The sequence below is a fragment of the Pristiophorus japonicus genome, unplaced genomic scaffold, assembly GCF_044704955.1.
Source record: "Pristiophorus japonicus isolate sPriJap1 unplaced genomic scaffold, sPriJap1.hap1 HAP1_SCAFFOLD_278, whole genome shotgun sequence".
Lineage (NCBI taxonomy): Eukaryota > Metazoa > Chordata > Chondrichthyes > Pristiophoridae > Pristiophorus > Pristiophorus japonicus.
Genome location: NW_027252538.1, coordinates 695168 through 718665, shown reverse-complemented (window position 1 = coordinate 718665; position 23498 = coordinate 695168). Strand labels below are relative to the sequence as shown.

Here is a 23498-nt window from a genome sequence, read left to right as displayed (position 1 = left end):
AGCCTTCAATCCCATCATTTTCCCCAACACCATTTCCCACCTAATAAGGATTTCCTTCAGTTCCTCCTTCTCACTAGACCCTCGGTCCCCTAATATTTCCGGAAGATTATTTGCGTCTTCCTTCGTGAAGACAGAACCAAAGTACTTGTTTAACTGGCCCGCCATTTCTTTGTTCCCCATTATAAATTCACCTGAATCTGACTGCAAGGGACCTACGTTTGTTTTCACTAATCTTTTTCTCTTCACATATCTATAGAAGCTTTTGCAGTCTGTTTTTATGTTTCCTGCAAGCTTGCTCTCATACTCTTTCTTTTCTCAGATGTTGCCTGACCTGCTGAGATTTCCAGCAGTTTGTTATTATTTCAGATTTCAGCGTCTGCAGTATTCGCTTTTGTATTAAGACTTGCATTGATATAGCGCCTTTCATGTCCACCAAACGTATCAAACACTTTACAGCCAATGAAGTACTTTTGGAGTGTAGTCATTGTTGTAATGTGGGAAACGCAGCAGCCAATTTGAACACAGCAAGCTCCCACAAACAGCAATGTGATAAATGTCCAGATATGCTGTCTGTGTTATATTGGAAGATCGGGATATGTTATGGCAGGTCGGGACCATAAAAGGAGTGGTGTGGGGCCCAGGGAGCAGCGTGGGGGCATGCAGCTTCAGGGAGCAACGCGAGCTGTGAAGGCAGCAAAGAGTGATGTCATCAAGGTCCAGGTTGATGATTGGACCATGGGTCGGTGCAGCAGGAGCAGTGAGGTCGGGGCAAAGGAACGGCGAGAGACTGTGGAGGGACGTGATTGGGGCCCAGGAGAGGTGTGAGTTCGGGGCCAGGGGCCCAGGGGCAGCACGGGCCAGCCCACACTGTGATATGTGTGCGTACTCGGTCCATGCAGCAAAGCTGATCTGCAGTTGTCCTGGTTAATCCTCACCACTGGACCAAGACCTAGCTCTGTCAAGCCCGTGTGGTGGCTGGTGTGCAACAGCCACCACACATTAAAAAAATCCACGCACAGGCATCTTCCTCCCTTCAGGATGTAGTTAGGGACCTGGAATATTAGGTCCTTTATTGAAACACCTGTGAACTCATCCTTTTTTGGTGTGGAAGCAAGTCATCCTCGTTTCGAGGGATTGCCTATGATGATGATTTCCCCCTCCTAATTAAACCCTTTGTCCTCCTCTACTGAGTTCTAAATTTCTCCCAGTCCTCAGGTTTGCTGCTTTTTCTGGCTAATTTAGATGCCTCTTCTTTGGATTTAACACTATCCCTAATTTCCCTTGTTATCCACGGCTGAGCTACCTTTCCCATTTTATTTTTACGCTACCAATTTGGTTAGCCCAATCTATATGTAGATTAAAGTCACCCATGATAACTGCTGTACCTTTATTGCACGCATCCCTAATTTCCTGTTTGATGACATACCCAACTTCCCGACTACTGTTTGGTGGTCTGTACACAAGTCCCGCTAGCGTTTTCTGCCCTTTGATGTTCTGTAGCTCCACCCATACAGATTCCACATCATCCAAGCTAATATCCTTCCTTACTATTGCGTTAATCTCCTCTTTAACCAGCAACACTACCCCACCTCCTTTTCCTTTCTGTCTATCCTTCCTGAATATTGAATACCCCTGGATGTTGAGTTCCCAGCCCTGGTCACCCTGGAGCCATGTCTCCGTAATCCCAATTACATCATATCCGTTAACAGCTATCTGTGCCTTATTATGAATCTTCCTCACATTGAGACACAGAGTCTGCAGGCTTGTTTTTTTTTAACACTCTTTGTGCTTTTAGAATTATGTTGTAATGTGGCCCTTTTTGATTTTTGCCTTTGATTTCTCTGCCCTCCACTTTTCCTTATCTCCTTTCTACATTTTGCTTCTGCCCCCATTTTACTTCCCTTTGTCTCCCTGCATAGATTCCTATCCCCCTGCTGTATTAGTTTAAACTCTCCCCAACAGCACTAGCAAAACACTCCCCCTAGGACATCGGTTCCGGTCCTGCCCAGGTGCAGACCGGTTGTATTGGTCCCACCTCCCCCAGAACCGGTTCCAATATCCCAGGAATTTGAATCCCTCCCTCTTGCACCATTCCTCAAGAAACGTATTCATCTTAACTATCCTGCTATTTTTACTCTGACTAGCATGTGGCCCTGGTAACAATCCTGAGATTACTACCTTTGAGGTCCTACTTTTTAATTTAACTCCTAGCTCCCTAAATTCAGCTTGTTGGATCTCATCCCATTTTTTACCTATATCGTTGGTACCTCATTATCCTATCCATATCCCTTTCTAGATTCTTTGCACCCTCCTTACAACTTGGTTTCCCACCTATCTTTGTATCATCAGCAAATTTGACTGTGTTACACTTGGTCCCTTCACCCAAGTCATTAATATAAATTGTAAATAGTTGAGGTCCCAGCACTGATCCCTGCGGCACCCCACTTGTTACAGTTTGCCAACCGGAAAATGACCCATTTATCCCGACTCTCTGTTTTCTGTTCATTAGCCAATCCTCCATCCATTCTGATATATTACCCCCAACCCCGTGAGCTCTTAGCTTGTGCAGTAACCTTCTATGTGGCACCTTATCGAATGCTTTCTGGAAATGCAAATGTACAACTTCAACTGGTATTCCTTTATGCACTCTGCTCATTACATCCCCAAACAACTCCAGCAAATTTGTCAACCATGATTTCCCTTTCATAAAACCATGCTGACTCTGCTTGACTGCAACATGATTTTCTAAATGTCCTTATACTAATTCCTTAATGATGCATTCCAGTATTTTCCCAATGACCGATGGTAGGCTAACTGGTCTATGGTTTCCTGCTCTCTGCCTCCCTCTTTACTTGAATAGGGGTGTTACATTGGCAGTTTTCCAGTCTGCTGGGACCTCTCCAGAATTCAGCTAATTTTAGTAGATTACAACCAGGGCATCCACTATCTCTGCAGCCACTTCTTTTAAGACCTTAGGATGCATGCCATCAGGTCCGGGGGATTTGTCCACCTTTAGTCCCATTTATTTGCTAAGTACTTTATCTCTAGTGATAGTGACTGTTTTAAGTCCCCCCTCACCACCGCAATAGCTCCTTGATTATCAACTGTTGGGATGTTTTTAGTGTCCTCTACCGTGAAGAACAAGTCAAAATATTTGTTCAAAATCTCTGCCATTTCCATATTTCCTGTTACTAATTCTCCAGTCTCATCCTCTAAGGGACCAACATTTACGTTAGGTACTCATTTCCTTTTTATTTCCCTGTAGAAGCTCTTACTGTCTGTTTTTATATTTCTTGCTAGTTTGCTCTCATGTGCTATCTTCTCTGTCTTTATCATTTTTTTGTCGTCCTTTGCTGGTTTCTAAAAAATTCCCAATCTTCTGGCCTTCCACTGTGCTTTGCAACATTATATCAGACATGAGAGGATTGGTGTCAGTGACTGTGAGGTTGGTTTATATCAGACAGGAGGGGATTGGTGTCAGTGACTGTGGGGTTGGTTTATATCAGACAGGAGAGGATTGGTGTCAGTGACTGTGGGGTTGGTTTATATCAGACAGGAGAGGATTGGTGTCAGTGACTGTGGGGTTGATTTATATCCGACAGGAGAGGATTGGAATCATAGCAGTTTACAACACAGAATGAGGCCATTAGGCCCATCATGTCTGTGCGGCCGAAAAAGAGCTTTCCAGCTCTTGGTCCGTAGCCCTGTAGGTTAACGCACTTCCAGTGCATATCCAAGCACTTTTGTAAATGCGATGAGGGTTTCTGCCTCTACTGTTCTTTCAGGCAGTAAGTTCCAGACTCCCACCTCCCTCTGGAGGTTATGCTAGAACTGTGTAAAACACTAGTTAGGACACAGCTGGAGTACTCTCACAGTTCTGGTCATTACATCACCCTATTGGGCCAGCATGGACTCACCCTATTGGGCTAGCACGGAAGAGCCAGCGGAGAAAATCAGCAGCTCATTGAGTTTATTCTCACTCTGCGCACAGCGGGTGCAGAACTGAACCCAACCTTGTAAGCTAGAAATGCATTGTCACAGTCACAAGGGGAGAGGCTATTCACCTGCTCTGAGTGTGGGAAGGGATTCACTCATTCATCCGACCTGCTGAGACACCAGTGAGTTCACAAGTGACTGCAGGGGTTGGTTTCTACTGTTATTGCTGCTGTTAATCACATCCTGACTGAATCGTGTTCATTCTGTCAGTTGGGGATTGTTTCTGCTGATGTTAATAACCCTATAACTGGGCTGGAGTTTAATATTTTGATATTTCAAATAACAGAGTGTGTCGATATTTGATGACTCCAAAATAAGACGAGACTAATTGACATCCTGTTACTGACTGCTCCATTTTGGGCATTTTCTCCTCTCTAACTCTGGATTATTTTAGTTCTTATACCTTCGGTTACTCTCAGTCCCAGTTTCCCATACCTTCCAGAGTTGATCTCCTAGCCTTGGTATTCAGCGAAGGTGTTGATAACACGTCCAGGATCACTAAACATAAAACCCAGTCTGTTAATCACCTTCAGATACTGGACTTAGCGTGTGCCCCACAGCATCTCTCTCACCTTCGATGTGTGAATGGAGCATCACGCCTGCAAACCTGGTTTCAATTTGTATTTGAATCCACTCAGCAAACATATTTTTAAAAATACGCACATGTAAACCGATCACATCAAATAATTGGCAAAGATTTAGAGTCAACAAGATGAATAAGTAAACAAATTACGGCCCAATAACCCAGCTCTATATTCACAGGAGAAAGTCTGTTATCTAATTACTCAAATGTCAGTTGGTGAGATGAGCGACTGAATCACTTTCCATGTACAACAGCATCCATTCCCACTGTCCCCACATTTACAGTGTTGAGTCAGGTGGGTGCACGAGTCTCACAGGCTGAACGATTGGTTGAAGGTGTATCCACACACACATGTGTCCTGTTTCTCCCCGCTGTGATTGGTGTTTTTACAAAGGCTGATGAGAAGGTGATCCTGATCAATCCGGGAATCTGTCAAATCTTGAGGCGATGTTTGGATTGAGTTTCCCAGCTGCAGATCCTCCCCTTCTAATACCCTGCAAATAAATGATGGTTACAAACATTGTTACTTTAAATACAGGATAGAAATTCAGAACAGACAATTCTAGATTCTACACAACATTCTGTCCCCCCTAAGCTGTAAATTCCTTATTCTAGACACTCTCTCTCCATCCTCACTGTCTAAATTCAACATTCCTTTCATCATCAGATTTATTATTTCCAGAAAATGCTGAATCTGGCTGGGTGCAATTCCAGACATTAGTTAACCTCTAGTGCCTCACCGTCAGGCAACTCAGTGAGTGCCAGCAGGATTTCCACTGTGGTAGGCATCACAGCTTCATATCCTGTCCTCAAATGACATCCACGCACTTCCCCAGTTGAGGTCACTGGATCGGTATGAACAGTAGGGACACTGGCTGATTTTTACTCATATTTACCCCAGTGGTACTGAGGACAATTATAATACCTGAACTGCTGCCTTGCCTGAGATCAACTCACAGCCCAGATCATGGATTCAATTTGGGAACTTCCCAGTCAGTATTGCAGTGTTCTAAAATTTGGGGGGTTGGGGGAGGGTTAGAACAGAATATTTTGGAACAAATTTGACTCCACCTTTAACCAACACCTTCATCACACTGCACAATTCTGAAATCTTTCCAAATTATACAAGTGGATCAGCAAAAACAGTGAGACATTTTAGAAAGGCTCAAGTCACTGAAATAGACAGCATTACAATCACTGCACAGTACAGAAAGGAGCGACTGTTGATGGGAGCTCTGTTAGTGAAGTCCTCCGACACCCCAAGATAAACTGGACTGTCCCTTTAAATATAATGAGGCAGAGAAAGGGGAGTCCCTGCCCCTTTAAATATCTGCCCCCTTCCCCCAGGAAGTGGGAGGAGGAACAGCGCACGGTCTCTTTAGATCCTAACCCAGTAAGCACCACCGGATGGGCTAAAGATCATAGAATGTTGATCACATCAGGTTACGCAGAACAACTGAAAAGAGCACACAAAGTCGAAATATATATATTATATATAGATATACACACAAAGCACATCATTTTTAATGTTTGCTCGTCAATTCCAGAGAAAAAATTATCTTCACCAATTATTTTCCAGCATTTTATTTACAATGTAATTGCAGAGTGTTTAATACATTTACCATTTACTGATAACCCATTGTCTTGTGTGGTCTTGTTTAGAAATTGATGTCACACTGACCATTCTGTTACCAAGGTGACCATGTCTGTCCGCAGTATTCAGTGGGAAAGGGGATTAAATCACACTGAGGATAATGAGCAGCCCCCCACCAGTCTCCGAGCTTTATTGTCCAGTGATCACCTCACCATCGCACAGAAGCTCCTGATATTTACCTCCAGTGTGGATCATTGTTATAATTGATGGTCAAAATGAAATTGTATACGTGAAATAGGAGTAGGGGGGTGTTTGGGGCGAGGAGGGGGGTGTTTGGGGCGAGGAGGGGGGTGTTTGGGGCGAGGAGGGGGGTGTTTGGGGCGAGGAGGGGGATGTTTGGGGCGAGGAGGGGGGTGTTTGGGGCGAGGAGGGGGGTGTTTGGGGCGAGGAGGGGGGTGTTTGGGGCGAGGAGGGGGGTGTTTGGGGCGAGGAGGGGGGTGTTTGGGGCGAGGAGGGGGTGTTTGGGGCGAGGAGGGGGTGTTTGGGGCGAGGAGGGGGTGTTTGGGGTGAGGGGGTGAATGAGGGCTTGGGGTTAGGAGTTGGGGAGTAGGGGTGGATGGTGTGCAACTGTTAATTCCTGGATTCTTTTTCCTCAATCTGGTTCAGTAAAATTACTGAGTCGAATACCTCTTGTGCTTTGAACAAAGCAGTCTTTATTACCGGCCAGTAAGACCTATCAGACAGAAGATATACTCTCTGGATAGAGCGTACACACTCCCTACGGATAGGTGAAGTTACATCGTAAAGTGTTAACAGTTATACAGTTTTGAAATCAGATAACAAAATGCAAATGGATTGACAGTCTAACTCAGCCACTCATTCGTCAATCTATATGAGATGTTCTTCTTGAAAGCTCAAGTATTGCCTCTAAATGTTTCAATCTAATGGTGTGACTATTAACTGAGACCTTGCAATTCTGCAGATGTATTTCAGGTTACAATTATATATTATTGGCAGGATTAGTGACTTGAAACCTTGAGACAGACTGTTAGCTATGCTGATGTTGCACTATTTGCAATCTGACATTCTCCCAGCTATTCTTCCATGGCTTATACATTTTCAGATATCCCGTTTACTTTACTGTCCTTAATTCCATATATTCCGTTCAGATATCCACATCCCCCCTTTTATCATTCTATGATAACATTTAGGATCATTCTATGAGTATTGCATTGTTGAGTAGTTCTCTAGTTTGTTGGATCATAACCCGGGAACCCTTGACCACAAGAGGGTCTGCTAACCTTGTCATTGCTTTACAGCAGAGGTTAAGGCAACCAACAATCAAACAGCAGGTAATTATTATGAGAACAATTGCCCCATGTATTAGATAGGATCTCCAAGATCCACCCAGAAACCAATCAAACCTGCTAAGTTCTTTTGCTGGTGTGGATAACTTTTTCACCTCCCTCCTTATGTGATCGGCAAGGTGGGTTATGTTTTCTGAACTATCAGGAATGTAAGTGCAACATTCAGATCCTATCAGGGCACACGTTCCCCCTTTCTCAGCTAACAGGTAATCGAGGGCCATTCGGTTTTGTAATGCTATGGTCCTTATCGCTACCATTTCAGCTGTGATGCCCTCCAGAGCCTCAGCAGTGCGGTTAGCTACCTGTTCCAATATCGTTTCTTTGAATCCATCTAACAGTCTCAGTTAGGGTCAGGGGAACGGTGCGCAAAGGAATTCCCCCTTTGGAATGTATAGGGATATGTGAACACACCCAGCATCTAGTGAAGTGCCCTTTTTCCGCATAAACGTAAGACATATACAAAAAGGTGTTTACATGGAGCTCTCGCCTTTGTCTTCCTTCCCGTGTGCCAAAACTGTCATATCAACACTATTATGCAGACAGTGGCATACAGACACAGTCTCATCTTATAAATAGTCCAATTATTTAGCTGATAAAAAGAGTTCTGTTTTCCTGTTTCACTTCTTCAGGTCTCCGTCAGTGTATTTGGCTGTCTGACAGGTAAGAGTTCAAACTGATCCTCCTTCAACTGCCTTGTTCAGCTATAGGGAGGAGGAGATCTGGAACAGAAACAGGAATTAGACTAACCAGCAAAATTTGTTTAAATGGTGATGAGCTTGCAGTGGTGCAGGTGAACCCAGGCACTTTTCCCCTCAACCTTGGCTGCAGTGGGGGTAGTGAGTGACACCTAAAAAGGCCCCTCCCATTGTGGCTCTAATCCCTTCCGAATCCATACTTCCCTGGTGCCACAAGGGACAATTCGGGTAAAACTGGGAGGTCGAGGTGAGCATCTTGAACCTGGTTGTGAACTAGTCGCAGAGCCTGAGTCAGAGAAAGAACATAGGTGGTCATCAGTCTAGCTGAGATCTCATATCTAGGAACAATTTCCCTCATTAACACCTTAACAACAGTCTGAGTCTTATTGTCCAGGTTAGGGTAGGCTTCAATCCATCTGCTAAACACATCTACTATTACTAACACATATCTGTAACACTGAACTTTTTGCAACTCAATGTAGTTCAACTGAAATGTCTCAAAGGGACCTTCGGGTAGGGGCGTTTTACCCCAATCACAGGGGACTCCCTTCCCTGGATTATGTTGCTGGCCAACCAGGCAACGACTACTGATGTTCTGGGTGAGCGCCTGGAGTCTAGGGTGCCACCAAGTAGCCAAAAGCGTATCACTTGTTGCCCTTGCTCCACAATGAGTAGCAAAATGCAGACATTCTATAACCCATGAGGCCAACTCGTCAGACATGCAAGTCTGTTCCGCGGGAGTGGTCCAGAGTTTAGAAACATTGTCATAAGTACATGCATAATATTTCCACAACAGTTTATCTTTTTCAGGAGCGTCCCCCTGTGCTTTTATAACATCTTGGATGGTTGGCATTGGTTTTTCCGAGGCTAACTTATCCTTCGCAGGATTTTTAGTCTGACTCATAATTTTGGGCACTACCATCTGTTGGTCACGAGAGGCCTGTTTGGCCTCTTGGTCAGGACAACGATTCCCTATATCAACCAGAGAATTTCCGGTAGTATGGGCGGTACATTTGACAATGGCAATGCGTTTGGGGAACATGAGGGCTTGCAACAAATCAGATACTAGCTGTTTATGAGATATCTCATTCCCCTGTGAGGTTAGGAATCCCCTATTTTTCCATAATTGTCCGAAATCATGCGCCACCCCAAAGGCATACCTAGAGTCGGTATAGATATTGACTTTGAGATCTTTGGCCAAGATACAGGCTTGGGTGAGGGCGAATAGTTCAGCTTGTTGAGCAGAATAGGCGGTTTCAAAGCGGCAGATTCCAAGACCTGATTCTCCTGGTTTATTATGGCGTATCCTGAGATTCGTGTATCTTCTGGATTAATAGAAGTACTTCCGTCAACATACATAAACAATCATGACCGGGTTCTTCCTCATATTGGGGTGGCTCAGTAAGAATACAGTCTGGATCTTCCATTGGTACATCAACTAAATCTTCCCTGACTGATGTGGCCTCTTAAATTAAAGATAAACAATCATGACTGGGTTCTTCCTCATCTTGGGGTGGCTCAGTAAGGAAACAGGCCGGATTAATTGCAGTACAGTGCCGAAAGGTCAGTTTAGGATTACCTGTGATTTCAGTGGGTTCTGTCGGATAGAGGGCCAGTCCACATTGCCCTGCACTGGGATCTCAATTAATGGGAGTATAACCCACTTGGGAGGGGTCCTCTGCCCACACATGAGGATCCACATAGTCAGGTATGTCCGAGCCAGTATGATGCTGTAGAGTCGTTAAGACCTTCTCGGGGTCCCCATGAAATTAGACTGTTCGGCCATGTTTTACGATTTGCACATCCCGGCTGGTAGGGTCAGCCTCATCTATGGCCTTGCGTACCATAACTCCCAAATCTTTAGCATGGTGAGGGGCTAATACTTCACGAGCAATATGCGGTGCCATTGTTAGGGGCTGTTTCCACAGATTCTTATCCACTTCCACAAAATCTGCCTCTCTTTCCAGTCCAGTCACTCTAGCCCTTAATAGAATTCCCTTCACTTCCCCTTCGTGATCCTGATAAAGGTTCTGCAGGTCCTGATTCTTTCCACTGGGATCGTATGCTAGGGTCACGTGATAGGGTGCCTGCGGCAGGTCCAGAGACCACCACTGAGGGGTTCTAGTGGTATAATACTGCCGCTTAAGGGTTTCCTGTTTTACAATAATCTCCATACTCCAAATGCAACTGGAATTTGCAAAGGAGGTCTCTAGCCATCAAGTTACAGTCCAGATTGGTTGTGATAACAACTCGATGTTCCACCGATTCTTCCTGGTAACCCATTTTAACCGGTTCTGACACTGGGAATGTCGAGATTTGTCCCAGGAATCCTGAAAGTTCCTGTGTTTCAGTAGAGGCAGGGAGTTTAAGCTTTGATTGTACAGAAGACATGAAGGCTCCCGTATCTATCAAAAAGGGTTGCCACTCATTCAGAATGGGTTCGTCGTCCGGGGAGGATCCCTGCACAATCAAGCTGCGTAGTCAATCGGGGGACAATTGACCAAAGGAGTTGTTTCTGGGAGAAGTTAGTGTAAGATCCTCCTCTCCCCCCTTGCCCCCCTCCTCTTCCTCCTCTTCCTTTTCCATGCTGACGGTAGGGGCAATTTTTATTCCAATGTCCTTCCTGCCCACAATTAAAACAGTCAATTCCTCTTACCCAGTCCCGGCCTCTTCCCATACCATGCCGGGGACAATAGGGAGGTTTATTAGCAGGGCTCGGGCCGTTTGGTTGTTTAGTATAACCGTATCCTTGCTTATCCATCCAATCCTGTATGCAACACTACGGTTCTATTGATCCTTCCTCCCGAGATGGCTCTTCCTTTCTAGTCACGTATTCAGCCTTGACCCGGGTTGGGGGCGCACCTCCCCCCTCCCCTTTATTTTCCTGCCAATAATATCTAACTGTCCTCTCCATCTGTCCGGATAGCGTGAGCAATCAAATAGTTGTTTGAAGATCACAGACATCTATAGAGAGGTGGTCTGCAGCTTGTTGTGCATCAGAGTTTGGCATTAGTCTGACAGGGAATTGGTGTCGGGACTTTGGGATCTTGGAAATCATTTCTAGGCCGGAGGATGTTTCGGAGCTGTCTGACTGCTTGACAGTTCTGCGTCTCGATCGGCGGGGGTGTTTGCTATGTATTTCACAACTTGGACTGGTAGGTTGACTAGAAGATTTACGGGACTGTTTGTGATGTTGAGATATAGTTCTGCCCTTTCGAGTGTGAGATCTGGTCCTTTCGGCTATATTGCCTGTGAACTGGGGATCCGAATCGCTATCAGAGGATGAGGAGTCAGTTTGGGTTTGTTGCTTTGGTGATATGTGGTTGTTCCTAACTCTTTTTACCGGAGTGTTAGGTGGAGGGTGTTGGGAAGAGGACTGGAGCAAGAGGCCAGGGGGTGCGGGAGGCGCCGTTGGGCGCTGAGTCAGTGGCCACTCATCAATTTCATCATCAGCCTCGGTTAACACAAAGCCAGCCATTTTAACTTGTAGTTGATCAATACCTTTCTCAGAGGTCCCAGAGGATCTCTTAGCAAGTTTCTCGTGCGCACATTCATTCTTTTTTTTTTAAAGACGTCTACAGTTTTAACATGTGTTCCCTCTGTCAATGCAAGTCCTAATTTAATAGCATTTGTTTGCCAACTCGATAGAAGTGATGCATCTTTTAATTTCTGACAATAATGTCGCCAGGTTGCAATTACATTTTTTTATCCCCTTTTCCTCGTTCCCTTCTCCAAATTAATCCCTGTGCTTTTTTTTTTACCTCTACGCTTCTAGTGCCACCTAGAGGCCACTGGTCATCCCCTAATAATTTGTTCAGAGCTCCTGATAATTTTCTAAAGTCTTCAGCTCTTTCAGGGAATTCCTCACATAGCTTTTGTAGCGGACTATCCGCATCCGTGGTTTTATCCAACTGATTACCCATTTTCACGCTGCCCCTCGTATTACTGTGTCGCTACGCGTTCGTGTTGTCGTGCAATTTAAACAAACTTAAAAATAGACACAGACTTTACAGAACTAACACTGACTTTAACTAACTCCAAATAACCAAACTTTACTAATGCTAACACTTACTCGCGTCGCCGCGCGATTTCAATACTAAAACTACCACGTCGCCTCGCAGTTCACGTCGCCGCGCGAGTTAAGATACTTTAAACTTTAAAAAATAGACAAAGACTTCTAACACTTACCCGCGTCGCCGCGCGATTTACAAAATAGACAAGGACTTCTAACACTTACCCGCGTCCCGCGCGATTTCAATACTTAAAACTTTACTTAAAACTCTAAACACTTAAGACTTACAAAGACTTACTGCCATTAGCACTGACTTTCGCGATTCGCGTTGCTGCGCCTCTGCGTCACTACGCGTCGGCGTCACTGCGCGTTTACGTCATCGCGCGTCTGCTTCACTGCGCATTTACGTCACTGCGCGTTCGCTTCGGCCCTTCTTCTCTCGGCCGCGCGCTCGCGCCGCTGCGCGCTCGCGTCGGCCCTACCTTCCGAGTTGCTGCGGGGGTTTTTTTTTAAATTCAATCAGAGCCTAGACGGGCCAAGTGATATTCAAGGTCCCTTCGTCGTACCTGAGTTGAACACCTATCCTCTATTTAAATCCCCATTTTATTCCCTGTGAGCCTAAGTTTCTAATTTTGATTTCTTATGAGCCTCAATTAATTTCTTTTAGTCTCCAAATTTCCCTATCCTTTCGCGTTACTGCGCAGTTTAAATCCAATCAGTCAATGAAAGTCCTAATTTAATGGAGTTTTTCTGCCAACTGGACAGGAGTGATTTTTTTTTTTTTACTGCAGTGGAATTTTTCTCATAATTTAAAATCTCAAAACATTTTTTTTAGCACCTATTTAGTACGTTATTTTTTTTCATAACTAGAGAGAAGTCTGGCACGTAGGCTGTGGACTGCTTTTTGTTATCTCAATTGTTCCAGCCTCAAGGTTGTGTTATTTAATATAATTTTTTTTTAAAATCCTTTTGAATCCATCTCAGTTGTTTTGCTGTGCCTTCTCTGAATGTTTTCTTTCAACAAGTTTTTCTTTTTTTTTAACCACCGGGACCATGTAATTTTTTCTTTTTTTTTTAAACAAACCTATCCTTTGTGCATTTCCTGGCTCCGTAACTTATCATCCGAATATACGTAATTCAATAAGGTTCACACTCTTAAACTTCCCACATACAGGACAACACTACGAAGGGTTAAAACAAACTTTCATTCTGTTTGAGATAAAACAAACCACAACTCCCCGGCTTTTTTTACAGTAAAAGTCACAGAAGCATTTCTCATTTAAACAGACATTCACAAGAGTCTCTTTTCTTTCCTATTAATTTTTTTTTGGATCCATGATTGATCATCTATCCCTATCTAGCTCTAACTATCACCTATCTTTCCAAGTCGCCGCTTGGTTTGCGTCATCGCGCAATTTCCCTATCTCTATCCCTATTCTAAGTTTGAAAGGTATTCACCAGATTGTCCTGGATCTCGTTCAGACACTACCTGAAAACCAGCGAGTGGCTAAACTTTCCTCAGACTTTTGAAACCGGGGGAAACTGGAGCAGTATTGAAATCATACTCACTCCAGTGGCCATTTTCCCCTCGTCTCGTCCAAGGCTAGTCTGGCTCTTAATTCGCAAGTTTTCGGCAGTCGTCCATTGAGATCCCACTTCTGACACCAAATGTAAATTCCCGGATTCTTTTAGCTCAATCTGGTTCAGTAAAAGTACTGAAGGTACACGAATCTCAGGATACGCCATAGTAAACCAGCAGAGGAAGAAACCCTCATCGCATTTACAAAAGTACTTGGATATGCACTGGAAGTGCGTTAACCTACAGGGCTACGGACCAAGAGCTGGAAAGTGGGATTAGGCTGGATAGCTCTTTTTCGGCCGCATGGCCTCGTTCTGTGTTGTAAACTGCTATGATTCCATGTCACCAATCCCCTCCTGTCTGATATAATATTGCGAAGCACAGTGGAAGGCCAGAAGATTGGGAAATGTTTAGAAACCAGCAAAGAACGACAAAAAAAATGATAAAGACAGAGAAGATAGCATACGAGAGCAAACTAGCAAGAAATATAAAAACAGTCAGTAAGAGCTTCTACAGGTATATAAAATGGAAACAAGCGGCTAAAGTCAATGTTGGTCCCTTAGAGGATGAGACTGGAGAATTAATAACGGGAAACACGGAAATGGCAGTGATTTTGAACAAATATTTTGTATTGTTCTTCACGATAGAGGACACTAAAAACATCCCAACAGTTGATAATCAAGGAGCTATTGCTGTGGTTACGGTGGGGTGAAGCGGGACTTAAAACAGTCACTATCACTAGAGATAAAGTACTCAGCAAACAAATGGGACTAAAGGTAGACAAGACCCCTAGACCTGATAGCATGCATCCTAGGGTCTTAAAAGTGGCTGCAGAGATAGTGGATGCACTGGTTGTAATCTACCAAAATTACCTGAATTCTGGAGAGGTCCCAGCGGACTGGAAAACTGCAAATGTAACACCCCTATTCAAGTAAGGAGGGAGGCAGAGGGCAGGAAACCATAGACCAGTTAGCCTACCATCTCAGTGGGAAAATACTGGAGTCCAGCATTAAGGAAGTAGTAGCAGGACATTTAGAAAATCATACTGCAGTCAGGCAGTCAGCATGGTTTTATGAAAGGGAAATCATGTTTTGACAAATTTGCTGGAGTTGTTTGAAGATGTAACAAGCAGAGTGGATCAAGGAGAACCAGTTGATGTTGTATATTTGCATTTCCAGAAAACATTTGAGAAGGTGTCACACAAAAGGTTACTGCACAAGGTAAGAGCTCAAGGGGTTGGGGGCAATATATCAGAATGGATAGAGGATTGGCTACCTAACAGAAAACAGTGTCAGCATAAATGGGTCATTTTTCGGTTGGCAAACTGTAACTAGTGGGGTGCCGCAGGGATCAGTGCTGGGGCTTCAACAATTTACAATTTATATTAATGACTTGGATGAAGGGACCGAGTGTAACATAGCCAAATTTTCTGATGATACAAAGATAGGTTGTTGTGAGGAGGACGCAAAGAATCTACAAAGGGATATAGATAGGCTCAATGAGCGGGCAAAAATCTGGCAGATGGATTATAATGTGGTAAAATGTCAGGTTATCCCCTTTGGTAGAAAAAATAAAAAAGCAAATTATGATTTAAATGGAGACAATTACAAAATGCTGTAGTGCAGAGGGATCTGGGGGTACTTGTACATGAAACTTAAAAGATTAGCATGCAGGTAAAGCAAGTAATCAGAAGGCAAATGGAATGCTGGCCTTTATTGCAAGGGGGATAGAGTATGAAAGTAGGGAAGTCCTGCTATAATTGTACAGGGCATTGGTAAGACCACACCTGGAGTACTGCGCACAGTTTTGGTCTGGACTTGTCTCCATTCCCGTGCCAAGGGGATTGCTATACCAGACGGGAGGGGCAACATTTGGGGACACGGATTCCCCACTAATTCCCATTCCCCTTCTTTCTGGTGGATAATGGAGGGGCCACTGTGTGTAATGTGCAAGTCAGTAAGAATTGTCAGCAAGCTCTTTCTAATTGGAGATTTTATTCATGTGGAAACTTTCACACACTATTGTAGATTTTATACCAAAGATCAGTTTAGGATTAAAGTAAAAGTTCATAATTTTATTGCAAACTGAATTTCTGTTGAGAGTCGCTGAATTAAGGGGAAAGATAACACACAGCATTTCTTAAATGGACACTGCAGCCCCGAGAACACAATCAGCAATATATCCAGAATATTAAAGTCCAGCCCAGTTATAGGGTTATCAGCAGAAACAAACCCCAACTGTCAGAATGAACATGGTTCAGTCGGGATGTGATTAACAGCAGCAATAACAGCAGATTCCAACCCCTGCAGTCACTTGTGAACTCGCTGGTGTGTCAGCAGGTTGGATGACTGACTGAATCCCTTCCCACACTCAGAGCAGGTGAACGGCCTCTCCCCAGTGTGAACTCGCTGGTGTGTCAGCAGGTGGGATGATGTAGCGAATCCCTCCCCACACTCAGAGCAGGTGAATGGCCTCTCCCCAGTGTGAACTCGCTGGTGTCTCAGCAGGTGGAATGAATGAGTGAATCCCTTCCCACACTCAGAGCAGGTGAATGGCCTCTCCCCAGTGTGAACTCGCTGGTGTCTCAGCAGGGTGGATGACCGAGTGAATCCCTGCCCACACTCAGAGCAGGTGAATGGCCTCTTCCCAGTGTGAACTCGCTGGTGTGTCAGCAGGGTGGATGACCGAGTGAATCCCTTCCCACACTCAGAGCAGGTGAACGGCCTCTCCCCAGTGTGATTGCGTCGATGAATTTCCAGCTCTGATGGTGATCTGAATACCTTCCCACAGTCACCACATTTCCACGGTTTCTCCATGGTGCGGGTGTCCTTGTGACTCTCCGTGGTTGTACGATGGGTTGAAGCCTCGCCCACGCACAAAACACGTTTACAGTTTCTCCGCACGGTGAATGGTGCGATGTTTTTTCAGGCTGTGTAACTGGTTAAAGCTCTTTCCATAGGCAGTGGAACACTCACTCGGGTGTGTGTGTGTCTCGGAGCCTTTCCAGTCACACTGACATTTGAAATCTTTTCCCACAGGCAAACATTTCTCCTTCCACTTTCAAAGGCCAATGATATTCAGGTCCTGAAGAATCGATTGACTCCGTCAGATCTTGACGTGATGTTTGGTTTGTGCTTCCTGTCTGAAAATCTCCCCTTCTAATATTCTGTAAAAGGAGATAATAAAACTCATCACTGTCAGTCCAAGACAGAAATTCAGAATAGACAATCTAGGGACCAAGTTTCGACAGGAGTTGCTCCTATTTTTTTGGAACAACGAGTTTTTTTTGAGAATCCTAGAAATCGCAATTCTCCCCATTTAGTTTGCTCCAGTTTCAGTCGGTTAGTTCAGTTTTTTTTTTAGTTCCGTTTCTTTTTAGTGCGGTTTTTTTTCCAAAAAGGGGGCGTTACCAGCCACTTACGCCTGTTTTGGCCATTTAAGTGAGTTGAGACAGCGATAAGTTACTCCAAACTAACTTAGGCCTGAGTCAATGTCCATTTTGATATGCTCAGAAAAACCTTGCGGACACTTTAGCAATCAGTCGCAGGTAGCCAGAGTTAAGGGGAGGGGGAAGTGAAGTTAGAGGGAAGTTAGAGGATTTTCCAAAGCATTAAACACTTCTCTTTTAAAAATAAAGAACCATCATCAATAATAAATGATCAATAAATCAATCAATAAATAAATCAATAAACAAAAAAAATCAATAAATCAATAAATAAAAAATTATAAGTTCCTACCTCACCTACTGCAGCACCGATGCGTTGGGGAGCACCGGGAGCCCTCCAGCAGCACACGGCCCACACTCAGCCCTGCCTGCCTGCCTGATTACATTTTCAAGGGGAAGAGCTCGGGTGTGCCCAGCCGCCGAGGAGGTGGTCCGGTGGGGCCCGCTGCCGAGGAGGTGGTCGGGCGGCCCCATCGCGGAGGAGGTGTTCAGGCGGGCCGGCGAGGAGGCCTTGAGGTAAGAGCAGTGGTGGCGAGGTGAGGCCCGAGGTTGGGCAGCGGCGAGGCGAGGGGTGGTGAGGCGAGACCCGAGGTTGGGCAGCAGCGAGGCGAGGCCCGGGTTTAGGCAGCAGCGAGGCGAGGGACGGTGAGGCAGGCAGGCTACTCGACCAGGGAGAGGGTCACCCGGAGCCACGATGCGCTGGGAGGGCCAGGAACTACTGCGCATGTGCACAGACTCCACTGTGCACGCGCGCAGCTGCCGGCACTTTTTCGGCGAAGGGCTGTAGCTCCGCCCCCCACTGCTTCTGCTGCGCTGCACCCAGTCCAAAGCAGGCCTGATCATCGTGGAGAATCACGAGGTGAGTATTAGGTGCGCTTTTCCTTCCAGAAAGTCGGCGGACCTCTCGGAGGTGCGCCATTCTACGGGTCGGTCGAAACTTGGCCCCCGAGTTTCCATGGAACATACTTTCCTCTCTTGTTCTTCCAAAGCTGTAAATCCCTGTCCCACACATTGTCCCTCCTGCTGTGCTGAAATCCAAACCCATCGCACATTTCTAGACTGTTTCTCCTCCACTCCTAGTTTTCACCACCAATACTGGCTGGGTTCAGAAATACACTCACTGGTTCCCCTCCCTCTCCTCCCCTGAAGGTGCTGATTCTGGCTGGGTTCAGTTCTACATTCACTGGTTCCCCTCCCTCTCCTCCCCTGAAGGTGCTGACTCTGGCTGGGTTCAGTTCTACATTCACTGGTTCCCCTCCTCTCCTCCCCTGAAGGTGCTGACTCTGGCTGGGTTCAGTTCTACATTCACTGGTTCCCCTCCCTCTCCTCCCCTGAAGGTGCTGACTCTGGCTGGGTTCAGTTCTACACTCACCAGTTTCTCTCCAGTAGTGACCTATGTGCCCAATCTCCCTGTGTGAACCTCAACAGTGAGTGTTGACAGGCCTTTCCACTGTCTTCACCTGAGGCCTCACACGTGCATTTTCCAGCAGGGTCACTGGACCCTCCTCCCAATTACTCAGTTTCTAAACGATAAGCGGATAAGGGGTTATGGGGAGTGGGCAGAGAACATAAGAACATAAGAAATAGGAACAGGAGTAGGCCATACGGCCCCTCGAGCCTAGTCTGCCATTCAATAAGATCATGGCTGATTCGAGCATGGACTCAGCTCCACTTACCCGCCCGCTCCCCATAACCCCTTATCGGTTGAGATACTGTCTATTTCTGTCTTAAATTTATTCAATGGCCCGACTTCCATAGCTCTCTCAGGCAGATTCCACAGATTTACAACCCTCTGAGAGAAGAAATTTCTCCTCATCACAGTTTTAAATGGACAGCCCATTATTCTAAGATTATGCCCTCTAGTTCCAGTCTCCCCCATCAGTAGAAACATCCTCTCTGCATTCACCTTGTCAAGCCCCCTCATAAATCTTATATGTTTCGATAAGATCACCTCTCATTCTTCTGAATTCCAATGAGTAGAGGCCCAACCTACTCAACCTTTCCTCATAAGTCAACCCCCTCATCCCCAGAATGAACCTTGTGAACCTTCTCTGAACTGCCCCCAAAGCAAGTATATCCTTTCGTAAAATTGGAAACCAAAACTGTACGCAGCATTCTAGGTGTGGCCTCACCAATACCTTATATAGCTGTAGCAAGACTTCCCAGCTTTTATACTCCATCCCCTTTGCAATAAAGGCCAAGATACCATTGGTCTTCCTGATCACTTGCTGTTTCGGCATACTATCCTTTTGTGTTTCGTGCACAAGTACCCCCAGGTCCCGCTGTACTGCGGCACTTTGCAATCTTTCTCCATTTAAATAATAACTTGCTCTTTCATTTTTTTCTGCCAAAGTGCATGACCTCACACTTTCCACATTATACTCCAGCTGCCAAATTTTCGCTCATGCACTTAGCCTGTCTATGTCGTTTTGCAGATTTTGTGTGTCCTCCTCACACATTGCTTTTCCTCTTATCTTTGTATCAGCAGCAAATTTCATTACGTTACAATCAGTCCCTTCTTCCAAGTCATTAATATAGATTGTAAATAGTTGGGGTCCCAATACTGATCCCTGCGGCACCCCACTAGTTACTAGTTGCCAACCCAAGAACGAACCATTTATCCCGACTCTCTGTTTTCTGTTAGTTAACCAATCCTCTACCCATGCGAATATATTGCTCCCAACCTCCTCAATATTTCCTCATAAGTTCACACACTCATCTCTGAAATCAACCTCGTGAACCTTCTCTGAACTGCCGCCCCTCTCCTCCCCTGAAGATGCTGACTCCGGCTGGGTTCAGTTCTGCATTCACTGGTTCCCCTCCCCTCCCCTAAAGATGCTGACTCCGGCTGGGTTCAGTTCTGCATTCACTGGTTCCCCTCCCCTCCCCTGAAGATGCTGATTCCGGTTGGTTTCAGTTCTGCACTCACTGGTTAACATAAAAACATAAGAAATAGGAGCAGAAGTAGGCCATACGGTCCCTCGAGCCTGCTCCGCCATTTAATACGATTATTTGTGATCCGATCATGGACTCAGGTCCACTTCCCCGCCCGATCCCCATAACCCCTTATCGTTTAAGAAACTGTCTATTTCTGTCTTAAATTTATACAAATGTCCCAGCTTCCACAGCTCTCTGAGGCAGCAAATTCCACAGATTGACAACCCTCAGAGAAGAAATTTCTCCTCATCTCAGTTTTAAGTGGGCGGCCCATTATTCTAAGATTATGTCCCCAAGTTCTAGTCTCTCCTGTCAGTGGAAACATCCTCTCTGCATCCACCTTGCCAAGCCCCCTCATAATCGCATATGTGTTTTGATAAGATCACCTCTCATTCTTCTGAATTCCAATAAGTAGAGGCCCAACCTACTCAACCTTTCCTCAAAAGTCAACCCCCTCATCTCCGGAATCAACCTTGTGAACCCTCTCTGAACTGCCTCCAAAGCAAGTATATCCTTTCTTCAATATGGAAGCCAAAAGTGCACGCAGTATTCCAGGTGTGGCCTCACCAATACTGTACAACTGTAGCTAGACTTCCCTGCTTTTATACTCCATCCCCTTTGCAGTAAAGGCCAAGATTCCATTGACCTTCCTGATCACTTGCTGTACCTGCATACTAACCTTTTGTATTTCATGCACAAGTACCCCCCAGGTCCCACTGTACTGCAGCACGTTGCAATTTTTCTGCATTTAAATAATAACTTGCTCTTTGATTTTTTTCTGCCAAAGTGCGTGACCTCACACTTTGCAATATTATACTCCATCTCCCAAATTTTTGCCCATTCCCTAAGCTTCTGTCCTTTTGCAGATTTTGTGTGTCCTCCTCACTCATTGCTTTCCCTCCCATCTTTATATCGTCAGAAAACTTGGCTACATTACACTCGGTCCCTTGTTCCAAGTCATTAATATAGATTGTAAATAGTTGGGGTCCCAGCACTGATCCCTGCGGCAACCTACTTGTTACTGATTGCCAAACCGAGAATGAACCATTTATCCTGACTCTCTGTTTTCTGTTAGTTAGCCAATCCCCTATCCATGCTAATATATTGCCCTCAACCTCCTCAACATTTCCTCATAAGAACCTCCTCATCTCGGGAATCAACCTCGTGAACCTTCTCTGAATTGCATCCTCTCTCCTCCCCTGAAGATGCAGACTCTGTCTGGTTTCAGTTCTGCACTCACTGGTTCCCCTCCCACTCCTCCCCTGAAGGTGCTGACTCTGGCTGGGTTCAGTTCTGCACTCACTGGTTCCCCTCCCACTCCTCCCCTGAAGGTGCTGACTCTGGCTGGGTTCAGTTCTACATTCACTGGTTCCCCTCTCTCTCTTCCCTGAAGGTGCTGACTCTGGCTGGGTTCAGTTTTAGACTCACTGGTTCCCCTCCCTCCCTTCCCCTGAAGGTGCTGACGATGGCTGAGTTCAGTTGTATACTCGCATGTTCCCCTCCCTCCCATCCGCCCCGTCCCTTAAGGCGCTAACTCTGGCTGTGTTCAATTCCACAGTCACTGTTTCCCCTTCCTCCCCTCTCCAGCAGGCAGAGTTTAGGGAGCTAGCAGGGAGATTAAAAAGCAGGACCTCAAAAGGTAGTAATCTCCGCATTACTCCCAGTGCCACGAGCTAGCGAGTACAGAAATAGGAGGATAGAGCAGATGAATGCGTGGCTGGAGAGATGGTGCAAGAGGGAGGGCTTTAGATTCCTGACACATTGGGACCACTTCTGGGGGAGGTGGGACCTGTACAAACCGAATGGGTTGCACCTCAACAGAGCCGGGACCAATAACCTTGTGGGAGGGTGGGGGTGTTTGCTAGTGTTGTTGGGGAGGGTTTAAACTAGCTTGGCAGTAGGATGGGAACCTGACAATAGATTCAGCAGGGAGGGGAGCAAAGCTGGAATTAGAAAGCAAAAATAAAGAAAGCGAGTTTGAAGGAGAGAGGAAACAAGCAGGAAAAAAGGGTAAAAAAACAAACTTAAAGGCACTTTGTCTAAATGCATGTAGCATTTGTAACAAAATAGATATGTTGACGGCACAAATTGAGACAAATGGGTATGATCTGATAGCCATTACAGAGACGTGGTTACAAGGTGACCAGGACTGGGAATTAAATATTCAGAGGTACTTGACAATCCGGAAGGACAGACAGAAAGGAAAAGGAGCTGGGGTAGCTCTATTGATAAGGATGGAATCACTGCAATAGTAAAAAACGATATTGTCTCAAATGATAAGGATGTTGAAACAGTTTGGGTGGAGATAAGGAACAATAAGGGGAAAAATTCACTGGTGGGCATAGTCTATAGGCCGCCGAACAGTAGCAACTCTGTTGGTCGGAGCGTAAACCAGGAAATAGTGGAGGCTTGTAAAAAGGGAACAGCAATAATCATAGGTGGTTTTAATCTCCATATTGATTGGATAAATCAAATTGGTCAGGGCAGCCTTGAGGAGGAGTTCATGGAGTGCATAGGGACAGGTTCCTTGAGCAGTATGTAACGGAACCAACCAGGGGGCAGGCTATCTTAGATCTGATCCTGTATAATGAGACAGGATTAATAAACAATCTCCTAGTAAAGGATCCCCTCGGAATGAGTGATCAGAGTATGACTGAATTTCAAATTCAGATGCAGGGTGAGAAAGTTGAATCTCTAATCAGCGTACTAAGCTTAAATAAAGGAGACTATGAAGGTATGAGGGCAGAGTTGGGTAACTTGGACTGGGAAAATAGATTAAAGTGCAGGACATAGAAACATAGAAAATAGAAAATAGGTGCAGGAGCAGGCCATTCAGCCCTTCTAGCCTGCACCGCCATTCAATGAGTTCATGGCTGAACATGAAACTTCAGTACCCACTTCCTGCTTTCACGCCATACCCCTTGATCCCCCGAGTAGTAAGGACTTCATCTAACTCCCTTTTGAATATATTTAGTGAATTGGCCTCAACTACTTTCTGTGGTAGAGAATTCCACAGGTTCACCATTCTCTGGGTGAAGAAGTTTCTCCTTATCTCGGTCCTAAATGGCTTACCCCTTATTCTCAGACTGTGACCCCTGGTTCTGGACTTCCCCAACATTGGGAACATTCTTCCTGCATCCAACCTGTCCAAACCCGTCAGAATTTTAAACGTTTCAATGAGGTCCCCTCTCACTCTTCTGAACTCCAGTGAATACAAGCCCAGTTGATCCAGTCTTTCTTGATAGGTCAGTCCCACCATCCCGGGAATCAGTCTGGTGAATCTTCGCTGC

General features: G+C 45.4%; 2 protein-coding genes across 7 annotated transcripts in view; one reads left to right on the top strand and one right to left on the bottom strand.

Moving 5' to 3' along the window:
- Nucleotides 1–23498, top strand: part of LOC139247638 (zinc finger protein 229-like) — a 401943-nt gene that overhangs the window by 96366 nt on the left and 282079 nt on the right. The gene's annotated exons all lie outside the window — the stretch shown is intronic.
- LOC139247637 (zinc finger protein ZFP2-like) overlaps nt 15728–23498 on the bottom strand; it is a 100939-nt gene continuing 93168 nt past the window's right edge. The window contains exon 4 of the mRNA XM_070871715.1: nt 15728–16636. Within this exon, the coding sequence (XP_070727816.1) occupies nt 16136–16636 (501 nt within the window). The 3' untranslated portion in view covers nt 15728–16135. The remainder of the gene's footprint in view (nt 16637–23498) is intronic.